Source organism: Hordeum vulgare, chromosome 5H (genome assembly GCF_904849725.1).
Source record: "Hordeum vulgare subsp. vulgare chromosome 5H, MorexV3_pseudomolecules_assembly, whole genome shotgun sequence".
NCBI classification, from domain to species: domain Eukaryota; kingdom Viridiplantae; phylum Streptophyta; class Magnoliopsida; order Poales; family Poaceae; genus Hordeum; species Hordeum vulgare.
The window spans coordinates 805,224-823,376 of NC_058522.1; the positions used below are offsets into that span (position 1 = coordinate 805,224).

An 18,153-nucleotide genomic window follows, 5' to 3' on the forward strand; every position below is an offset into this window, starting at 1 on the left:
TAACAAAGTACGTAGTGGAAGACATGAAAGAGGGAAAATGACATGATTTATTAATTACGTCTGGCATGGTAAGGCTGCATCAGCAAATGTCTCCATGACCACTTAGTAGCACGCATGCTTGTACTCCAGCAGTCCGGATTGACGTCTCTAGCAGTCCGAATTGACGTCTCCAGCAGTCCGATTGCTACCCTTGTGTGAGGTAATTTCCTTTACTCCTAAATCTAATCTTGTTAGCACAACAACCAATCTATTTTTTTTGTTTGAGCTGCTAGTACAGCAATTTAGTATGAGCTGATTGTTCTCGTATTGGTGGTCGATTATTAATTTAAATACGTATGATTGCAGTATACTAGTATCATACGTAGCACTGTACATATTATTTTTTTGCATGCATATTTAATTATTTATCAACAAATTCAATATGTGTTGACGTTGGATTTGGCATGTGTGTTAAGCAGATCATGGGCACCGGAAACTGCTCTGATGAAGCAATCCGTGACTTCTCTAATCACATAGATGGGCAATTGGTGCGAGTGAATGCTCTTCTGGTGGCGAGCACCATCGTGATAGGAGTTATGGTCGGGATCGGTGCCTATGGTCAGCGCTTCCGTCACCATCCCCTGACCGGCTTCCTCTTCGTTGGTGCCAACACCTTGTTCCTGCCCATCCTCTCGTATGTTAACTCTACCATTGGTAATCAAGATGTCATCGCCATTTTCTCTGGTCCACACATCATATCAGGGAGTTGTCACACACAGGACCACATCATCTCTGTCTTCGTATGGGCTAGTCTTATTCAGATTGCTGGCCTCAACACCACTGCAATAGTTGCTGGTGATGATAAGGAAGGTCGCAACATCACCCCTCCTGCCACAGTACTGCTTGTTCAAGCAATATGGACTTCCTACCTTGCCGTTAATTTGCTAGGAAAGGATTTTTATTCACCGAGACAATGGTCGCTAAAGAATGTGGAGCCCGGAGAGGTATTGGTCCTTCTTCCATCCTTTGCTCTTATCGTTGCTAAACTCCTTCTCAAATATTATGCATGGTACAGTGCAAGAAGTTCGTTAGCATTTGGGCGCAATCCACATCTCATTGTTGTATACATGGAGCAGCTAAAAGATGAAAAGCAGCATGTCGGGCCAGCAACTGAGCATTCCCTTCCTCCACTCATAGTTGCAGGAGAGGACATAAGATTGATAAATTATAAAAGGGTGCCTTGTGGTTGTTGGAAATATGCCCTAGAGGCAATAATAAATTAGTTATTATTATATTTCTTAGTTCATGATAATCGTTTATTATCCATGCTATAATTGTATTGATTGGAAACACAATACTTGTGTGGATACATAGACAAAACACTGTCCCTAGTAAGCCTCTAGTTGACTAGCTCGTTGATCAAAGATGGTCAAGGTTTCCTGGCCATAGGCAAGTGTTGTCACTTGATAACGGGATCACATCATTAGGAAAATCATGTGATGGACTAGACCCAAACTAATAGACGTATCATGTTGATCGTGTCATTTTGTTGCTACTGTTTTCTGCGTGTCAAGTATTTATTCCTATGACCATGAGATCATATAACTCACGGACACCGGAGGAATGCTTTGTGTGTATCAAACGTCGCAACGTAATTGGGTGACTAGAAAGATGCTCTACAGGTATCTCCGAAGGTGTTCGTTGAGTTAGTATGGATCGAGACTGGGATTTGTCACTCCGTGTGACGGAGAGGTATCTCGGGGCCCACTCGGTAATACAACATCACACACAAGCCTTGCAAGCAATGTAACTTAATGTAAGTTGCGGGATCTTGTATTACGGAACGAGTAAAGAGACTTGCCGGTAAACGAGATTGAAATAGGTACGCGGATACTAACGATCGAATCTCGGGCAAGTAACATACCGAAGGACAAAGGGAATGACATACGGGATTATATGAATCCTTGGCACTGAGGTTCAAACGATAAGATCTTCGTAGAATATGTAGGATCCAATATGGGCATCCAGGTCCCGCTATTGGATATTGACCAAGGAGTCTCTCAGGTCATGTCTACATAGTTCTCGAACCCGCAGGGTCTGCACACTTAAGGTTCGACGTTGTTTTATGCGTATTTGAGTTATATGGTTGGTTACCGAATGTTGTTCGGAGTCCCGGATGAGATCACGGACGTCACGAGGGTTTCCGGAATGGTCCGGAAACGAAGATTGATATATAGGATGACCTCATTTGGTTACCGGAAGGTTTTCGTGCATTACCGGAAAAGTTTCGGGCTCATCGGTAGTGTACCGGGAGTGCCGGCAGGGTTGCCGGGGACCATCGGGAGGGGTGTCACACCCCAAGGGGTCTCATGGGCTATGGGAAGAGATAAACCAGCCCCTCGTGGGCTGGAATAAGTTCCCACTAAGGCCCATAAGGTTTGAGAAGGAAAAAACACAAGGTGGAAAGAGTTTCCAAGTGGGAAGGTGGAATCCTACTCCAAGTAGGATTGGAGTAGGACTCCTCCACCTCCAATTTCGGCCAAACCTTTAGGTTTTGAGGCTGCCTCCTCCCCTCCCTCCCACCTATATATACGGAGGTTTTAGGGCTGATTTGAGACGACTTTTCCACGACAGCCCGACCACATACCTCCACGGTTTTTCCTCTAGATCTCGTTTCTGCGGAGCTCGGGCGGAGCCCTGCTGAGACAAGGTCATCACCAACCTCCGGAGTGCCGTCACGCTGCCGGAGAACTCTTCTACCTCTCCGTCTCTCTTGCTGGATCAAGAAGGCCGAGATCATCGTCGAGCCGTACGTGTGCTGAACGCGGAGGTGCCGTCCGTTCGGTACTAGATCGTGGGACTGATCGCGGGATTGTTCGCGGGGCGGATCGAGGGACGTGAGGACGTTCCACTACATCAACCGCGTTCACTAACGCTTCTGCTGTACGATCTACAAGGGTACGTAGATCACTCATGCCCTCTCGTAGATGGACATCACCATGATAGGTCTTCGTGCGCGTAGGAAATTTTTTGTTTCCCATGCGACGTTCCCCAACAGTGGTATCAGAGCTAGGTTCATGCGTAGATGTCTTCTCGAGTAGAACACAAAAGTTTTTGTGGGCGGTGATGTGCGCTTTGCTGCCCTCCTTAGTCTTTTCTTGATTCCGCGGTATTGTTGGATTGAAGCGGCTTGGACCGACATTACTCGTACGCTTACGAGAGACTGGTTTCATCGCTACGAGTAACCCCGTTGCTCAAAGATGACTGGCAAGTGTCGGTTTCTCCAAGTTTAGTTGAATCGGATTTGACCGAGGAGGTCCTTGGATGAGGTTAAATAGCAACTCATATATCTCCGTTGTGGTGTTTGCATAAGTAAGATGCGATCCTACTAGATACCCATGGTCACCACGTAAAACATGCAACAACAAAATTAGAGGACGTCTAACTTGTTTTTGCAGGGTATGCTTGTGATGTGATATGGCCAACGATGTGATGTGATATACTGGATGTATGAGATGATCATGTTGTAATAGATAATATCGACTTGCACGTCGATGGTACGGCAACCGGCAGGAGCCATAGGGTTGTCTTTATAACTAACGTTTGTGCTTGCAGATGCGTTTACTATTTTGCTAGGACGTAGCTTTAGTAGTAATAGCATGAGTAGCACGACAACCCCGATGGCGACACGTTGATGGAGATCATGATGATGGAGATCATGGTGTGACGCCGGTGACAAGAAGATCGTCCCGGTGCTTTGGTGATGGAGATCAAGAAGCACGTGATGATGGCCATATCATGTCACTTATAAATTGCATGTGATGTTAATCCTTTTATGCACCTTATTTTGCTTAGAACGACGGTAGCATTATGAGGTGATCTCTCACTAAAATTTCAAGATGAAATTGTGTTCTCCCCGACTGTGCACCGTTGCTACAGTTCGTCGTTTCGAGACACCACGTGATGATCGGGTGTGATAGACTCAACGTTCACATACAACGGGTGCAAAACAGTTGCGCACGCGGAACACTCGGGTTAAGCTTGACGAGCCTAGCATGTGCAGACATGGCCTCGGAACACATGAGACCGAAAGGTCGAGCATGAATCATATAGTTGATATGATTAGCATAGAGATGCTTACCACTGAAACTATTCTCGACTCACGTGATGATCGGACTTGAGATAGTGGATTTGGATCATGTACCACTCAAATGACTAGAGAGATGTACTTTTTGAGTGGGAGTTCTTAAGTAATATGATTAATTGAACTAATTGTCATGAACATAGTCTAATGGTCTTTGCGAATTACGATGTAGCTTGCGCTACAGCTCTACTATTTTATATGTTCCTAGAGAAAATTTAGTTGAAAGTTGATAGTAGCAAACTTTGCAGACTGAGTGTGTAAAACCGAGGATTGTCCTCGTTGCTGCACAGAAGGCTTATGTCCTTAATACACCACTCGGTGTGCTGCACCTCGAGCGTCGTCTGTGGATGCTATGAACATTCGACATACACGTTTCTGATGACTACACGATAGTTCAGTGCAAATACTTAATGGCTTAGAAGCAAGGCGCCGAAAACGTTGTAAAACGTCACGGAACATAAGTGATGTTCTAAAGAGATGAAATTGTGATTTCATGCTTGTGCCCTTGTTAAGAGGTACGAGACCTCCGACAAGATTCTTTGTCCACAAAGTAAAGGAGAAAGGCTCAATCGTTGAGCGTGTGCTCAGATTGTCTGAGTACGACAATCGCTTGAATCAAGTGGGAGTTAATCTGCCAGATGAGATAGTGATAGTTCTCCAAAGTCACTGCCACCAAGCTGTGAGAGCTTCGTGATGAACTATAACATATCAAGGATACATACAATGATCCTTGAGTGATTCGTGATGTTTGACACTACGAAAGTAGAAATCAAGAAGGAGCATCAATAGTTGATGGTTTGTAAAACCACTAAGTTTCAAGAAAGGCAAGGGATAGAAGGGATACTTCATGAAACAGCAAAACAGTTGCTGCACTAATGAAGAGACCCAAGATTAAACCCAAACCCGAGACTAAGTGCTTCTGTAATGAGGGGAACAGTCACTGAGGCGGAGCAACTCTAGATACTTGGTAGATAAGAACGCTGGCAAAAGTCAAGAGAAGTATATTAGATATACATGATGTTGATGTGTACTTTACTAGTACTCCTAGTAGCATGAGGGTATTGGATACCGGTTCGGTTGCTAAGTGATTAGTAACACGAAATGAAAGCTACGGCATAAACGGAGACTACCTAAAGGTGAGGTGACGATACGTGTTGGAAGTGTTTCCAAGGTTGATATGATCAAACGTCGCACGCTCCCTCTACCATCGGGATTGGTGTTAAACCTAAATAATTGTTATTTGGTGCTTGCGTTAAGCATGAACATGATTGGATCGTGTTTATTGCAATACGATTATTCATTTAAAGAGAATAATGGTTACTCTATTTTCTTGAATAATCACCTTCAATGGTTTATTGAATCTCGATTGTAGTGTTACACATGTTCATAATATTGGTGCCAAAAAGATACGAGTTAATGATGATAGTACCACTTACTTGTGGCACTGCCGCTTGAGTCATGTTAGTATAAATTGCATGAAGAGGCTCCATGCTGATGGATCTTTGTACTCACCTGATTTCGAATCACTAGTGACATGCAAACCATACCACATGAGAAAGGCCTTGTTTTCATTGAGATGAAATAAGATAGTAACTTGTTGGAAGTGATACATTTTGATGTATGCAGTCCAATGGGTACTGAGGCACGCAGTGGATATCATTATGTTCTTACTTCACTTACGATTTGAGTAGATACAGGAGTATTTACTTAATGAATCACAAGTCTGAAATATTGAAAAGTTCAAATCCGTTTCAGAGTGAAGTTCGTCGTAACAAGAGGATAAACTGTCTACGATATGATCATAGAAATGAATATCTGAGTTACGAGTTTTGGTACGCAGTTAAGACAATGTGGAAATTGTTTCGCAGTTCATGCCACCTGGAACATCATAGTGTGATGATGTGTCTGAACGTCATAGCCACGCACTATTTGGTATGGTGCATACTATGATGTCTCTTATCGAATTACCACTATCGTTTATGGGTTATGCATTAGAGACAACCGCACTCACTTTAAATAGGGCACCGCGTATTTCCGTTGAGATGACACAATATAGACCGAGGTTTAGAGAAATCTAAACTGTCGTTTCTTGAAAGTTTGGGGTTTCGACACTTATGTGAAAAAGTTTCAGTCTGATAAGCTCGAACCCAAAGCGGATAAATGCTTCTTCATAGGGTATCCAAAACAGTTGGGTACATCTCCTATCTCAGATCCGAAAGCAAAGTGTTTGTTTCTAGAAACGGATCCTTTCTTGAGGAAAGGTTTCTCTCGAAAGAATTGAGTGGGAGGGTAGTAGAACTTGATGAGGTTACTGAACCATCACTTCAACCAGTGTGTAGCAGGGCGCAGGAAGTTGTTCCTGTGGCGCCTACACCAATTGAAGTGGAAGCTGATGATGGTGATCATTGAGCTTCGAATCAAGTTACTACAAACCTTGTAGGTCGACAAGGTCGCGTACTGCTGCAGAGTAGTACAGTAACCCTGTCTTGGAGGTCATGTTGTTGAGCAACAGTGAACCTACGAGTTATGGAGAAAGCAATGGTGGGCGCAGATTCCGACGAATGGCTGGAAGCCATGAAATTCGAGAGAGGATCCATGGATGAAAACAAAGTGTACACTTTGGAAGAATTACTTGATGGTCATAGGACTATTGAGTAAAGATGGATCTTTAAAGGAAAACAGACGATGATGGTGATAGGTCACTATTAAGAAAAGCTCGACTTGTCGCAAAGATGTTTTCGACGAGATCAAACAGTTGACTATGATGAGACTTTCTCACTCGTAGCGATGCTAAAGGTATGTTAGAATTATGTTAGTTGTTGATGCATTATTTATGAAATATTGCACGTAGGATGTCAAAACATTGTTTGCTCGACGGTTTCCTTGAGCAAACATTGTATGTGATACAACCAGGAGGTTTTGTCGATCCTAAAGATACTAGCAAGTATGCAAGCTCCAGCGATCCTTCAATGGACTGGTGCAAGCATCTCGGAGTTGGAATATATATACTTTGATGAGATGATCAAAGATTTTGGGTTTGTACAAGGTTTATGAGAAACTTGTATTTCCAAAGAAGTGAGTGGGAGCACTATAGAATTTCTGATAAGTATATGTGGTTGACATATTGTGGATCAGAAGTAATGTAGAATTTCTGTAAAGCATACAAGGTTGTTTGAAAGGAGTTTTTCAAAGGAATACCTAGATTGCGCTACTTGAACGTTGAGCATCAAAGATCTATGGAGATAGATCGAAAGCGCTTAATAGAAGTTTCAACAAGATGCATGCCTTGACAAGTTTTTGAAGGAGTTCAAAAAAGATCAGTAAAGAAGGAGTTCTTGGTTGCGTTGTAAGGTGTGAATTTGAGTAAGACTCAAAACCCGACCACGGCAGAATAAAGAGAATAGACAAAGGTCGTCTTCTATGCCTTAGCCGTAGAATCTAAAGTATGCCATGCTGTGTACCACACCTGATGTGTGCCTTGACTCAAAGTCTATTGAGAGGTACAAAGAGTGATCCATGATTGAATCACTAGCAGCGGTCAAAATTTATCCTTAGTAACAAATGGACTAAGGAATTTTTCTCGATTATGGAGGTGGTTAAAGAGTTCGTCGTAAAGGGTTACGTCGAAGCAAGCTTTGACACTAATCCGAATAACTATGAGTAGTGAAACGGATTCATATAGTAGAGTAGATATTTGGAGCATTTCCGAATAGCACGTAGTAGCAGCATCTATAAGATGACATAAAGATTTGTAAAGAACGCACGGATCTGAAAGTTGCAGAACCGTTGACTAAAACCTCTCTCACGAGCAAGACGTGATCAGACCCCATAACTATATGGGTGTTGGATTCGTTGGAATCACATGGTGATGTGAACTAGATTATTGACTCTAGTGCAAGTGGGAGACTGTTGGAAATATGCCCTAGAGGCAATAATAAATTAGTTATTATTATATTTCTTAGTTCATGATAATCGTTTATTATCCATGCTATAATTGTATTGATTGGAAACACAATACTTGTGTGGATACATAGACAAAACACTGTCCCTAGTAAGCCTCTAGTTGACTAGCTCGTTGATCAAAGATGGTCAAGGTTTCCTGGCCATAGGCAAGTGTTGTCACTTGATAACGGGATCACATCATTAGGAGAATCATGTGATGGACTAGACCCAAACTAATAGACGTAGCATGTTGATCGTGTCATTTTGTTGCTACTGTTTTCTGCGTGTCAAGTATTTATTCCTATGACCATGAGATCATATAACTCACGGACACCGGAGGAATGCTTTGTGTGTATCAAACGTCGCAACGTAATTGGGTGACTATAAAGATGCTCTACAGGTATTTGTCACTCCGTGTGACGGAGAGGTATCTCGGGGCCCACTCGGTAATACAACATCACACACAAGCCTTGCAAGCAATGTAACTTAATGTAAGTTGCGGGATCTTGTATTACGGAACGAGAAAAAAGACTTGCCGGTAAACGAGATTGAAATAGGTACGCGAATACTAACGATCGAATCTCGGGCAAGTAACATACCGAAGGACAAAGGGAATGACATACGGGATTATATGAATCCTTGGCACTGAGGTTCAAACGATAAGATCTTCGTAGAATATGTAGGATCCAATATGGGCATCCAGGTCCCGTTATTGGATATTGACCAAGGAGTCTCTCAGGTCATGTCTACATAGTTCTCGAACCCGCAGGGTCTGCACACTTAAGGTTCGACGTTGTTTTATGCGTATTTGAGTTATATGGTTGGTTACCGAATGTTGTTCGGAGTCCCGGATGAGATCACAGACGTCACGAGGGTTTCCGGAATGGTCCGGAAACAAAGATTGATATATAGGATGACCTCATTTGGTTACCGGAAGGTTTTCGTGCATTACCGGAAAAGTTTCGGGCTCATCGGTAGTGTACCGGGAGTGCCGGGAGGGGTGCCGGGGACCATCGGGAGGGGTGTCACGCCCCAAGGGGTCTCATGGGCTGTGGGAAGAGATAAACTAGCCCCTAGTGGGCTGGAATAAGTTCCCACTAAGGCCCATAAGGTTTGAGAAGGAAAAAACACAAGGTGGAAAGAGTTTCCAAGTGGGAAGGTGGAATCCTACTCCAAGTAGGATTGGAGTAGGACTCCTCCACCTCCAATTTCGGCCAAACCTTTAGGTTTTGAGGCTGCCTCCTCCCCTCCCTCCCACCTATATATACGGAGGTTTTAGGGCTGATTTGAGACGACTTTTCCACGGCAGCCCGACCACATACCTCCACGGTTTTTCCTCTAGATCGCGTTTCTGCGGAGCTCGGGCGGAGCCCTGCTGAGACAAGGTCATCACCAACCTCCGGAGCACCGTCACGCTGCCGGAGAACTCTTCTACCTCTCCGTCTCTCTTGCTGGATCAAGAAGGCCGAGATCATCGTCGAGCCGTACGTGTGCTGAACGCGGAGGTGCCGTCCGTTCGGTACTAGATCGTGGGACTGATCGCGGGATTGTTCGCGGGGCGGATCGAGGGACGTGAGGACGTTCCACTACATCAACCGCGTTCACTAACGCTTCTGCTGTACGATCTACAAGGATACGTAGATCACTCATCCCCTCTCGTAGATGGACATCACCATGATAGATCTTCGTGCGCGTAGGAATTTTTTTGTTTCCCATGCGACGTTCCCCAACAGTGGTTACAGTCTCAAATTGTTATCCAACCAAGCTGATGGGGCAAGGATTGAAAACAACAGCTTAGTGATCATTGAAAAAGTTTGGCAGTTGCAGGATGACATGTTTCCGATGTCTTCAAGGGAACAGTTTAAAGATTTATGCTTTTCATTCGCGTTGTTCAAGCTGCTAAGATGCCGATTTGCAAGGCATACAATTGTTGAGACTTGTTTCATGAAGGCCTATAACTTATTTCCACACATGTTGCTCCAGGATAGTGATGATGAAAGAGCATTTGGTGTGATTACACTTGAGCTTTCTTTCCTTCACGATTATTATTGTTCATCTTTCACAACCTCATATTCGAGGAGTTGCTGCCCATTTTGAGCATATTTATATCTCTTATAAGCATGGGTTGGAGCTTGTTCTATATGTTGGATGAAACTCTTCATATGCCGGGGGAAGCTTCATGGAATGATTCACAGATTGAATGTAGCATTGAATGTGATACATTGACCTGGAAACATTATGGAAAGTGGTACTTGGATGATGTACCCGTATTTTTACTTGCGTCACTAGTTGTGCTTTCCGAGCTACGGGAGATTGCTTCTTACATCTGCTCTAACTGGACTAAAGTATCCCTCATCCACCACTATGTTAGGCATGCTTCTTCTTGGCAGCAATCACCTTGGAAGAACAAGTTACTAGGCCTTGTGCTACGCAGAAAATGCAAGCTGCTAAATCATTGGGTGGACAAAATGAACCAGTGCTCAGTATTGACCCTCAACCCAAGAACAACTCCACTGGCTCTTCTTCATCGCCTCATCCCTGTGCTTGACCGGAAGAAGGTACCGACAGTTGTGAAGACTGCCGTCCTCAAGCCACTGAGGAACCGAAGCAATGGCGTGGCATCCCTATGCACAGGGCTACAACTACAGGCCGACAACAACCCTTTTCTCACAGTCCAATGGCGTCAAAGGTATTGCTAATACAATGCTGGTGGCTCACATTGCTACGAGCATCCTGGAAGTGAGTAGATCGGGGAAGGCTGACTTTGATCATAAGATCGCCGCCACACACTTGTCACGCTACTGCGCCTACTTTGATCATAAGAATGGCGCAGAGCTCGGCAAGAAGCTGATTGAGCTGTTGGAGGATAAAGGAGAAGAGGAGGCATGGGAGGTCCTCATGGACTTCTGGTCCGAGATGATCCTCTATGCCGCCCCGTCGGACGCTCACGCCGATGCCATTGCGCGAGGCGGCGAGCTGATAACACTCCTGTGGGCCTTGCTCACCCACGTCTGGATCATCAGCCGGCCAGAGCCCGCCACGCCTAAGAACACCCTGGTGATGTCTAATTAGTACTCAAGTACTACTAGTCATGTGTTTCGATTCACTACTTTTCTGTTCTGTCGTTCATCTTGATTGGTGCTGTGTGGTTTGGTGTGGTGTGCTACTAAAAAACTGCCCGTGTCATGTGTTTCGATTCACTACTTTTTTGTTCTTTCGATTCATCTTGATTGGTGTGGTGTGGTGTGGTGTGCTACTAAAAGAACTGTTTTTGTCATGTGTTTCGCTTCATTACAATTTCTGATTGTTTGATTTGATCTTGATTGGTGTTGTGTTGCTGCTTAAGGGCATATAATTAACTTACTGCTTCCCAACATTTGGTTACATATATATGGATTTGTACGTCGTAAATGGACGCTCTTCAATCTCTAAACACCAAAGTCGTGGTATATTATTTACCAGGATCATCACAGCAGTAGTAGATTAATTTGTCGAGTCGTTCAATTCCTGCTACGCATCAACATTAATACACATAATTAACTAGGTTTTCCCGAAACTAATTAATAACTAACTCTATGATAAACATCCTCTAGCTAACGACCACACTAGGGATATATATCTAGCCAAAGGAGATCTATCATCAAAACTATGATGGACTGAGGCAGTCCATCGATGTTGGTCATACGGCGTTGGATGACGTCAAGTGGACATTTCAAGTCTGCCATTGCCCTTAACAAAGCGCTTCACTATCTCTAGTACCAATGCGTGGCCCAGATCCGGTCCATCTCCTTGATGGGGATGCCCTTGGTCTCCGGCAGGAAGAACTAGATGAAGGCGGTCATGAGGAGCTCGCGGACGCCAAAGAAGTAGAAGGGGCCGAACTTGAAGTGGTAGAGCATCATGATGAAGATCTGGGCGATGATGAAGGTGAAGGCCATGTTGAAGACCACCACCATGCTCTGTGCCGCCGACCGGATCTCTAGCGGGATTACATATATTTACTAGTATTTAAAGTCTGTTGCAAGATTACATATATTTACTAGTAGTATAGATGGTGTTTCTAAAGCTACCACAAATTAAATTACAGTAGCTTAATTATCTTGTTAAAAGCGGTCGGAAGGCCTATATCACAAGTCACATCACACGCCCTTGAGTCGATTCTCTCTTTGTTTCACAAGGGCAAGGAAGATTATCTTGGAGTTATATTGGTTATGTTCTAAAGCCCATGGCTGTTAAACATGTCATGTACGAAAGAGGAGCCGGTTCGGTTCAAAAACGCGTGTAGGCGCAACTACTTCGGACCACACTCCAAACAAGTATTATTCATTCCCATCCCCGCGTGTGGCACGGAGCATATCTTCTCACATACATGACGCAGCTAAGTTAGTTACCCGCGAGATGAAACTTTAGTTACCCCTCGGGAATGAAAATTTTAGTAACCCGAGATGGCAAATGTAGTTGAGAAAACATGACAACTCTCTCTGTTTTAGTTAACTATAGTGACCTGCGGGATGACACTTTAGTTATCCGGAGATAGTTGTCATATGTGTTTAACTAGTTGTCACATGTGGTCCAACCATAATTGCTATGTATGTTAATCATAGTTGTCACGTATGCTTATCCGGTTGGCACGTACGCGCAATTGCACTTGCCATCTAGCAATGAATCATAGTTGCCCATCATAGTTGCGACGTACGCACAACTACAGTTGCCATCTAGCAACAGACGAGCATCAAGTGGGCGAAGCACAGTTCGCCCACACACGCGTGGACTAGGTGGTGACTGTGTGGACAGAAACTGGTTTGCCCACACATCGTAGATGTCTACCACGCGCTGCCGGGTCGTGTGGTCGAACTCTCCAACGCCCACAAACACGATGATGCCTACGTTGCACTGAAATTTCAACAAATTCCTTTAGGATTCGTGCAAAACAGAATCAACGTGGATCGACGCGTGTGGGCAAAGTACAAACATGTCACACGTGTGGACATTATCATTTGGGTTAAATATATGTAATCTTGGTAGTAATACCAGGGTGGTGAAGATTCCCCTCCCCCCCCTCGCGTCGTCTCACGTAGGCGACTCGGGGGCGATTAGAGCATGTCTAGTAGAACCCTCAAACCCTTAAAACAAAAACCAGTTTTAAGGGTTGAGAATTGCACATTTTTGACACTTTTAAGGGTTGAAAAACAGGGGCAAAGACTAGAACCCTCAAAATTGGAATACAGCCAGGACCGCGCGCGCCGGCTGCTGGCGCTCGCGCGCTGCTGCTGCGGCGCCGCCGCGGCGAGCTCCTTCTGCGGCAGGAGAGGGAAGGGGAGGGGCGGCTAACGCGGTGGCCGGGGCGGGCGCGGCGGGCGCGGCGGCGGCCGGGGCGGGCGGGGCGGCTGGCGCGGCGGACGGGGCGGGCGTGGGGGCGGGGCGCGACGGCGGCCTGGGCGGGCGGGGCGCGATGGCGGCCGGGGCGGGAGGGGCGCGACGGCGGCCGGGGTGCGGAGGGAGCGCGGGGGCGGGGCGCGACGGCGGCCTGGGCGGGCGGGGCGCGACGGCGGCCTGGGCGGGCGCGGAGGGAGCGCGGGGCACAAGGGAGTACGTCAGGGACCGAAGACAGCATCGATCAAAGGGAGGCCAAAGTGCCAAATACCGTATTGTTCACACTTTGGAGTTTGGAACACATGATTCTCCTACTGTCTAAAGCTTCTACTCCCTCCATTCCATAATATAGTGCGTCCTCGGTTTTTAATTTTTAAGTTAAACAATGAATTTAATCAATGTGGATGATTGCAACGGAAGGAAAAACTGTACCATCAAAAACTTTATTCATATACGGATTCAATAATATAACTTTTGCTTCCATCACAATCGGCCTCATTGGTTAAATTTATGGTGAAATTTAGATCTCGCAAAACGCATGCGCACTACATTGTGGAATGGAGGGAGTATCACAAATTTAGCTCACTTGACAGTCACACTCACACAGCCGGACATAAAGCTAGGTGTGAGTATATTAGCAGTACACGAAAGAGAAAGCTAGGTGCTCGCTGCAATAACTTTAATCAAGGCTTATATATCACAAACGAGAGAGGCATCTTGCCCACGCGCGGAATCATTGCAATTGAAATTGATGTGCTAACAAATGAGAGACGATGTGCGTCAAGTACCAACATTTATAACATCGAATTCAGATCAATCATGAAACATATGTTCACAATCTCTTCATTTCATCTTGTACACGTTGATGCATTGTTCTGAGAACTTGGTCAAACCCTTTTTTCCTTTTTCTATTTGCGGGTCAAAACTTGGTCTAACTCAAAAAGGTAATACATTTGGACAATCATAACTAGAACCATATTTATCTGGAAACAGCAGAAAAATAGTTTATTTATTGTACATTTTGATTTTATTTTATCTTCACATGCATGAGGAAAAAGGAAGATCAGGGAGGATTCATATATCAATTGAGGCTACACTAAAAAATTTCACTTCTTAAATTAGGCGTCGATCTCCTTAGCCATGTTGAATTGCATGCTTAAATGCTCAGCTGTTTTCAGCTCAAAAAAATCCGGGCTGGTCACTCCGTGCCGTTTTGATTAAATTGCATTAACCGACCAACACATTTATTTATAAGCGTAAGCGAATGAGAAAGATGTGCAGCGTATTTCAACAAGGGCTGACTCTTATGGAGCTCCTGTGCATAGCAACATGTAGTCCAAGCCACCGGGTGAAGGTAATCTTGAGTACATGAAAAAGTGTGAGTGAGACGAACAGATACGTACCAAAGCTATTTTGCTCTTTTGTTTTTACAAAGAACCATGGAATAAAGAACATGTCTAGCATCCAGATCCAAGGAATAAAGGGAACAAAGGAAAAGTGGAAAAAATGAAAAAGACAAAAAGGAAAAAAAGGCATATATTAGTTATATCAGGAGAATGGTGCATTTGCAAATGTCAGGATGGACTGCTAGTAGCAATAGATAACACACATATTTCCATGACCTCGTAGCACGCATGGTTGAAAACCGACGCTCAAGGAAACAATACTCTGGTACTCCAGCAGTCCGATTGCCACCCTTGTGTAAGCTTATCATTTCCTTTAGTACAAGAATCTATGAGCTAGTTTGGTCTTAATGTTGTTCTATCAGTGAATCAATTGAATGCTTACATTGCAGCATAGCATCATTGGACGAATGGTTGTATTCTTTTTGCGTGTTTGTCAACATCTTCAACTTGTACTGATGTTTGAATTTGATATGTGTGTTAAGCAGATTATGGGCGTCGGAAACTGCTCCGACCAAGCAATCACTGACTTCTCTAAGCACATAGATGGGCAGTTGATGAGAGTGAACGCTCTGCTGGTGGCCAGCACCATCGTGATAGGAGTTATTGTTGGGATCGGTGCCTATGGTCAGCGCTACCGTCACCATCCACTTACCAGCTTCCTCTTCCTTGGTGCCACCACCTTGTTCGTGCCCATCCTCTCCTATGTTGTCTCTACCGTCGATAGTAATCTAGGTGTTGTCACTATTTCCTCCGATGCACACATAATACCAGGGTGGTGCAGTACACGTAGCCACATTTACACTGTGTTCGTATGGGCTAGTCTTGTTCAGATTGCTGGCGCCAACACCACTACAATAGTTGCTGGTGATGACAACAAAGGACGAAACATTACCCTTCCTGGCACTGTACTGCTTGTTCAAGCAATATGGACCTCGTACATTGTCGTGTACTACCTAGGAGGGGGATATTATTCAACGAGACAATGGTCCATAAAGCATATGGATCTTGCAAATGGATTACCGGTTCTTCCATTGTTTTCTCTTCTCATTGCCAAGCTACTTCTCAAATATTATGCTTGGTATGGGGCAAGCAGGTCATTAGCATTTGGGCGCAATCCTCATTTCATTGTTGGATACATGGAGCAACTAAAAGCCAAGCTAACAAGTGAGCATTCCCTTCCTCCACTCATAGTTACGGGAGAGGACACAACATTGGTACAAAAGGAGCCTCATGGTTATAGTATCAAATGGTTATTTAACCAAGCTGATGGGACAGGGATAGACAACAACAATTTAGTGACCACTGATAAAGTTTGGAGGTTAGAGGATGATATATTTCCGAGGTATTCAACCAAGCAGCTAAAAGATATATGCTTTTCGTTTGCATTGTTCAAGTTGTTAAGATGTCGATTTACAAGGCATACAATTGCTGAGTTTGGTTTCATCAAGGCCCATAACTTATTGTCACACGTGTTGCTCCAGGATGTTGATGATGAAAGACCACTTGGGATGATTGCACATGAGCTTTCTTTCCTTCATGATTATTATTATTCATCTCTCCCAACCTCATATTCAAGCAGTTGGCTACCCATTTTGAGCATATCTATTTCACTTCTAACCATGGGTTTGAGCTTATTATATCTATTGCTCATAACAGTTGTGATTTTGCTGTATGCTTTTATGGGATGGCCACATCATGGACAGATGCAGTGTTTTCTGAATTGCCATCCTTCGTTCCAGAATGAACATGAAGATTTTTTCTATAGTTCTTCGAACCAGATACAATATGGAAATATTTTCTTCGATCTTGCCCCAGTGGGTTTGCTTGCGGCACTAGTTGTGCTTTCGGAGGTGCGGGAGATTGCTTGTTACATCTGCTCTAACTGGACTAAAGTATTCCTGATCTGCTCCTATGTTAGGCATGCTTCTTCGTGGCAGAAATCACATTGGAAGAAGAAGATGCTTAGCCTTGTGCTGCGTAGAAAATGCAAGCTGCTAAATCATTGGGTGGACAAAATGAACCAATGCTCAGTCTTGGCACTCCACCCAAGCACAACCCCAGTGCCTCTTCTCGGACGCCTCATCCCACTGCTTCACAGGAAGAAGGTACCAAGAGCAGTGAAGGCTGCTCTCCTCAAGCCACTTAGAAGCCCCAATTGGAAGAACAGAAGCAATGGCGTGGCATCCCTTTGTACAAGGCTACAACTGCAGGCCGACAACAATCCGCTCTCAACATCGAATGGCGTCAAAGGTGTAGCTGATACCATGCTTGTGGCCCACATTGCCACGAGCATCCTTGAAGTGAGAACATCGGAGCCACTCCGCCAGGCTGACTCTGCTAATGAGATTGCCGCCACACACTTGTCACGCTATTGTGCCTACTTGGTAGCCTATGTCCCAGATCTACTCCCCGACAACAACGAGTGGTGCAAAAGCTTGTACAAGGGCATCAAGAAAAAAGCCAAGCGCGCACTCGCGGCATCCGGCAACACCGGGCAGGCGTCATTGAGTCCTGAAGCGCTGGTCCAGGCGCTGAGTGCCGGGTCTGAAGAGGCACACGACCTGCTCAAGAATGGTGCGGAGCTCGGGAAGAAGCTGGTGGAGCTGGCGGGAAATGAAGGAGAAGAGGTGGCATGGGAGCTCCTCGCAGAATTCTGGTCTGAGATGATACTCTATGCCGCCCCGTCGGACAATGTCGCCGCCCATGCCGAGGCCATTGCGCGGGGTGGCGAGCTGATAACACTTCTGTGGGCGTTACTCACCCACCTCGGGTTCATCAGCCGGCCAGAGGCTGCCATGCCTAACACCCCTGGTGATGTTTAAGTCGTATGAGTCCTAGCTAGTTATGTGTTTCAATTCACTACCTTTTGTGTTGTTTCATGTTGATTGGTGTGGTGTGGTGTGGTGTGCTACTAAGAAGTTTGTCATGTGTTTCATTTCAGTACATACACTTTCAATTCCTTGATTTGAAAATGACATACAATAATATATATATATATATATATATATATATATATATATATATATATATATATATATATATATATATATATATATATATATTCCAATGTCGTGTGCTTCATTAACAATTTATTAACTCGGTTCTCACGAGCATGCCAATGTGTTCCTTCTTTCCTTCTTCTTTCTTGTACCAGTCAGGGTACGAAAAAGATTAGACTTTTATAGATCTCGGTTCTTCTCGCAAAGTGACTAAATTAAGAAAAAATACCGACTTACTAGGTGGGATATTATTTGCAGGCCTAAAGATCAGGGAGGGTTGGGAATTGAAAATTTAGAGGTAAAGAATAGA

The 18,153-nt window shown here is 44.5% G+C and overlaps 1 protein-coding gene and 1 pseudogene across 1 annotated transcript; both read left to right on the forward strand.

Moving 5' to 3' along the window:
* The first annotated feature begins 443 nt into the window (after positions 1-443).
* LOC123452339 lies at positions 444-11,137 on the forward strand (annotated as a pseudogene).
* A 3,883-nt stretch (positions 11,138-15,020) lies between these two features.
* Positions 15,021-17,870, forward strand: LOC123398926. The gene has a single exon (XM_045093368.1). The coding sequence runs from the start codon at positions 15,219-15,221 to the stop codon at positions 17,664-17,666; it is 2,448 nt and encodes an 815-aa protein (XP_044949303.1). The 5' UTR covers positions 15,021-15,218; the 3' UTR covers positions 17,667-17,870.
* The last annotated feature ends 283 nt before the right edge of the window (positions 17,871-18,153 follow it).

Coding starts and splice junctions, on each gene's coding strand:
- LOC123398926 (XM_045093368.1), top strand. CDS start 15,219: ATGCTTACATTGCAGCATAGCATCATTGGACGAATGGTTGTATTCTTT.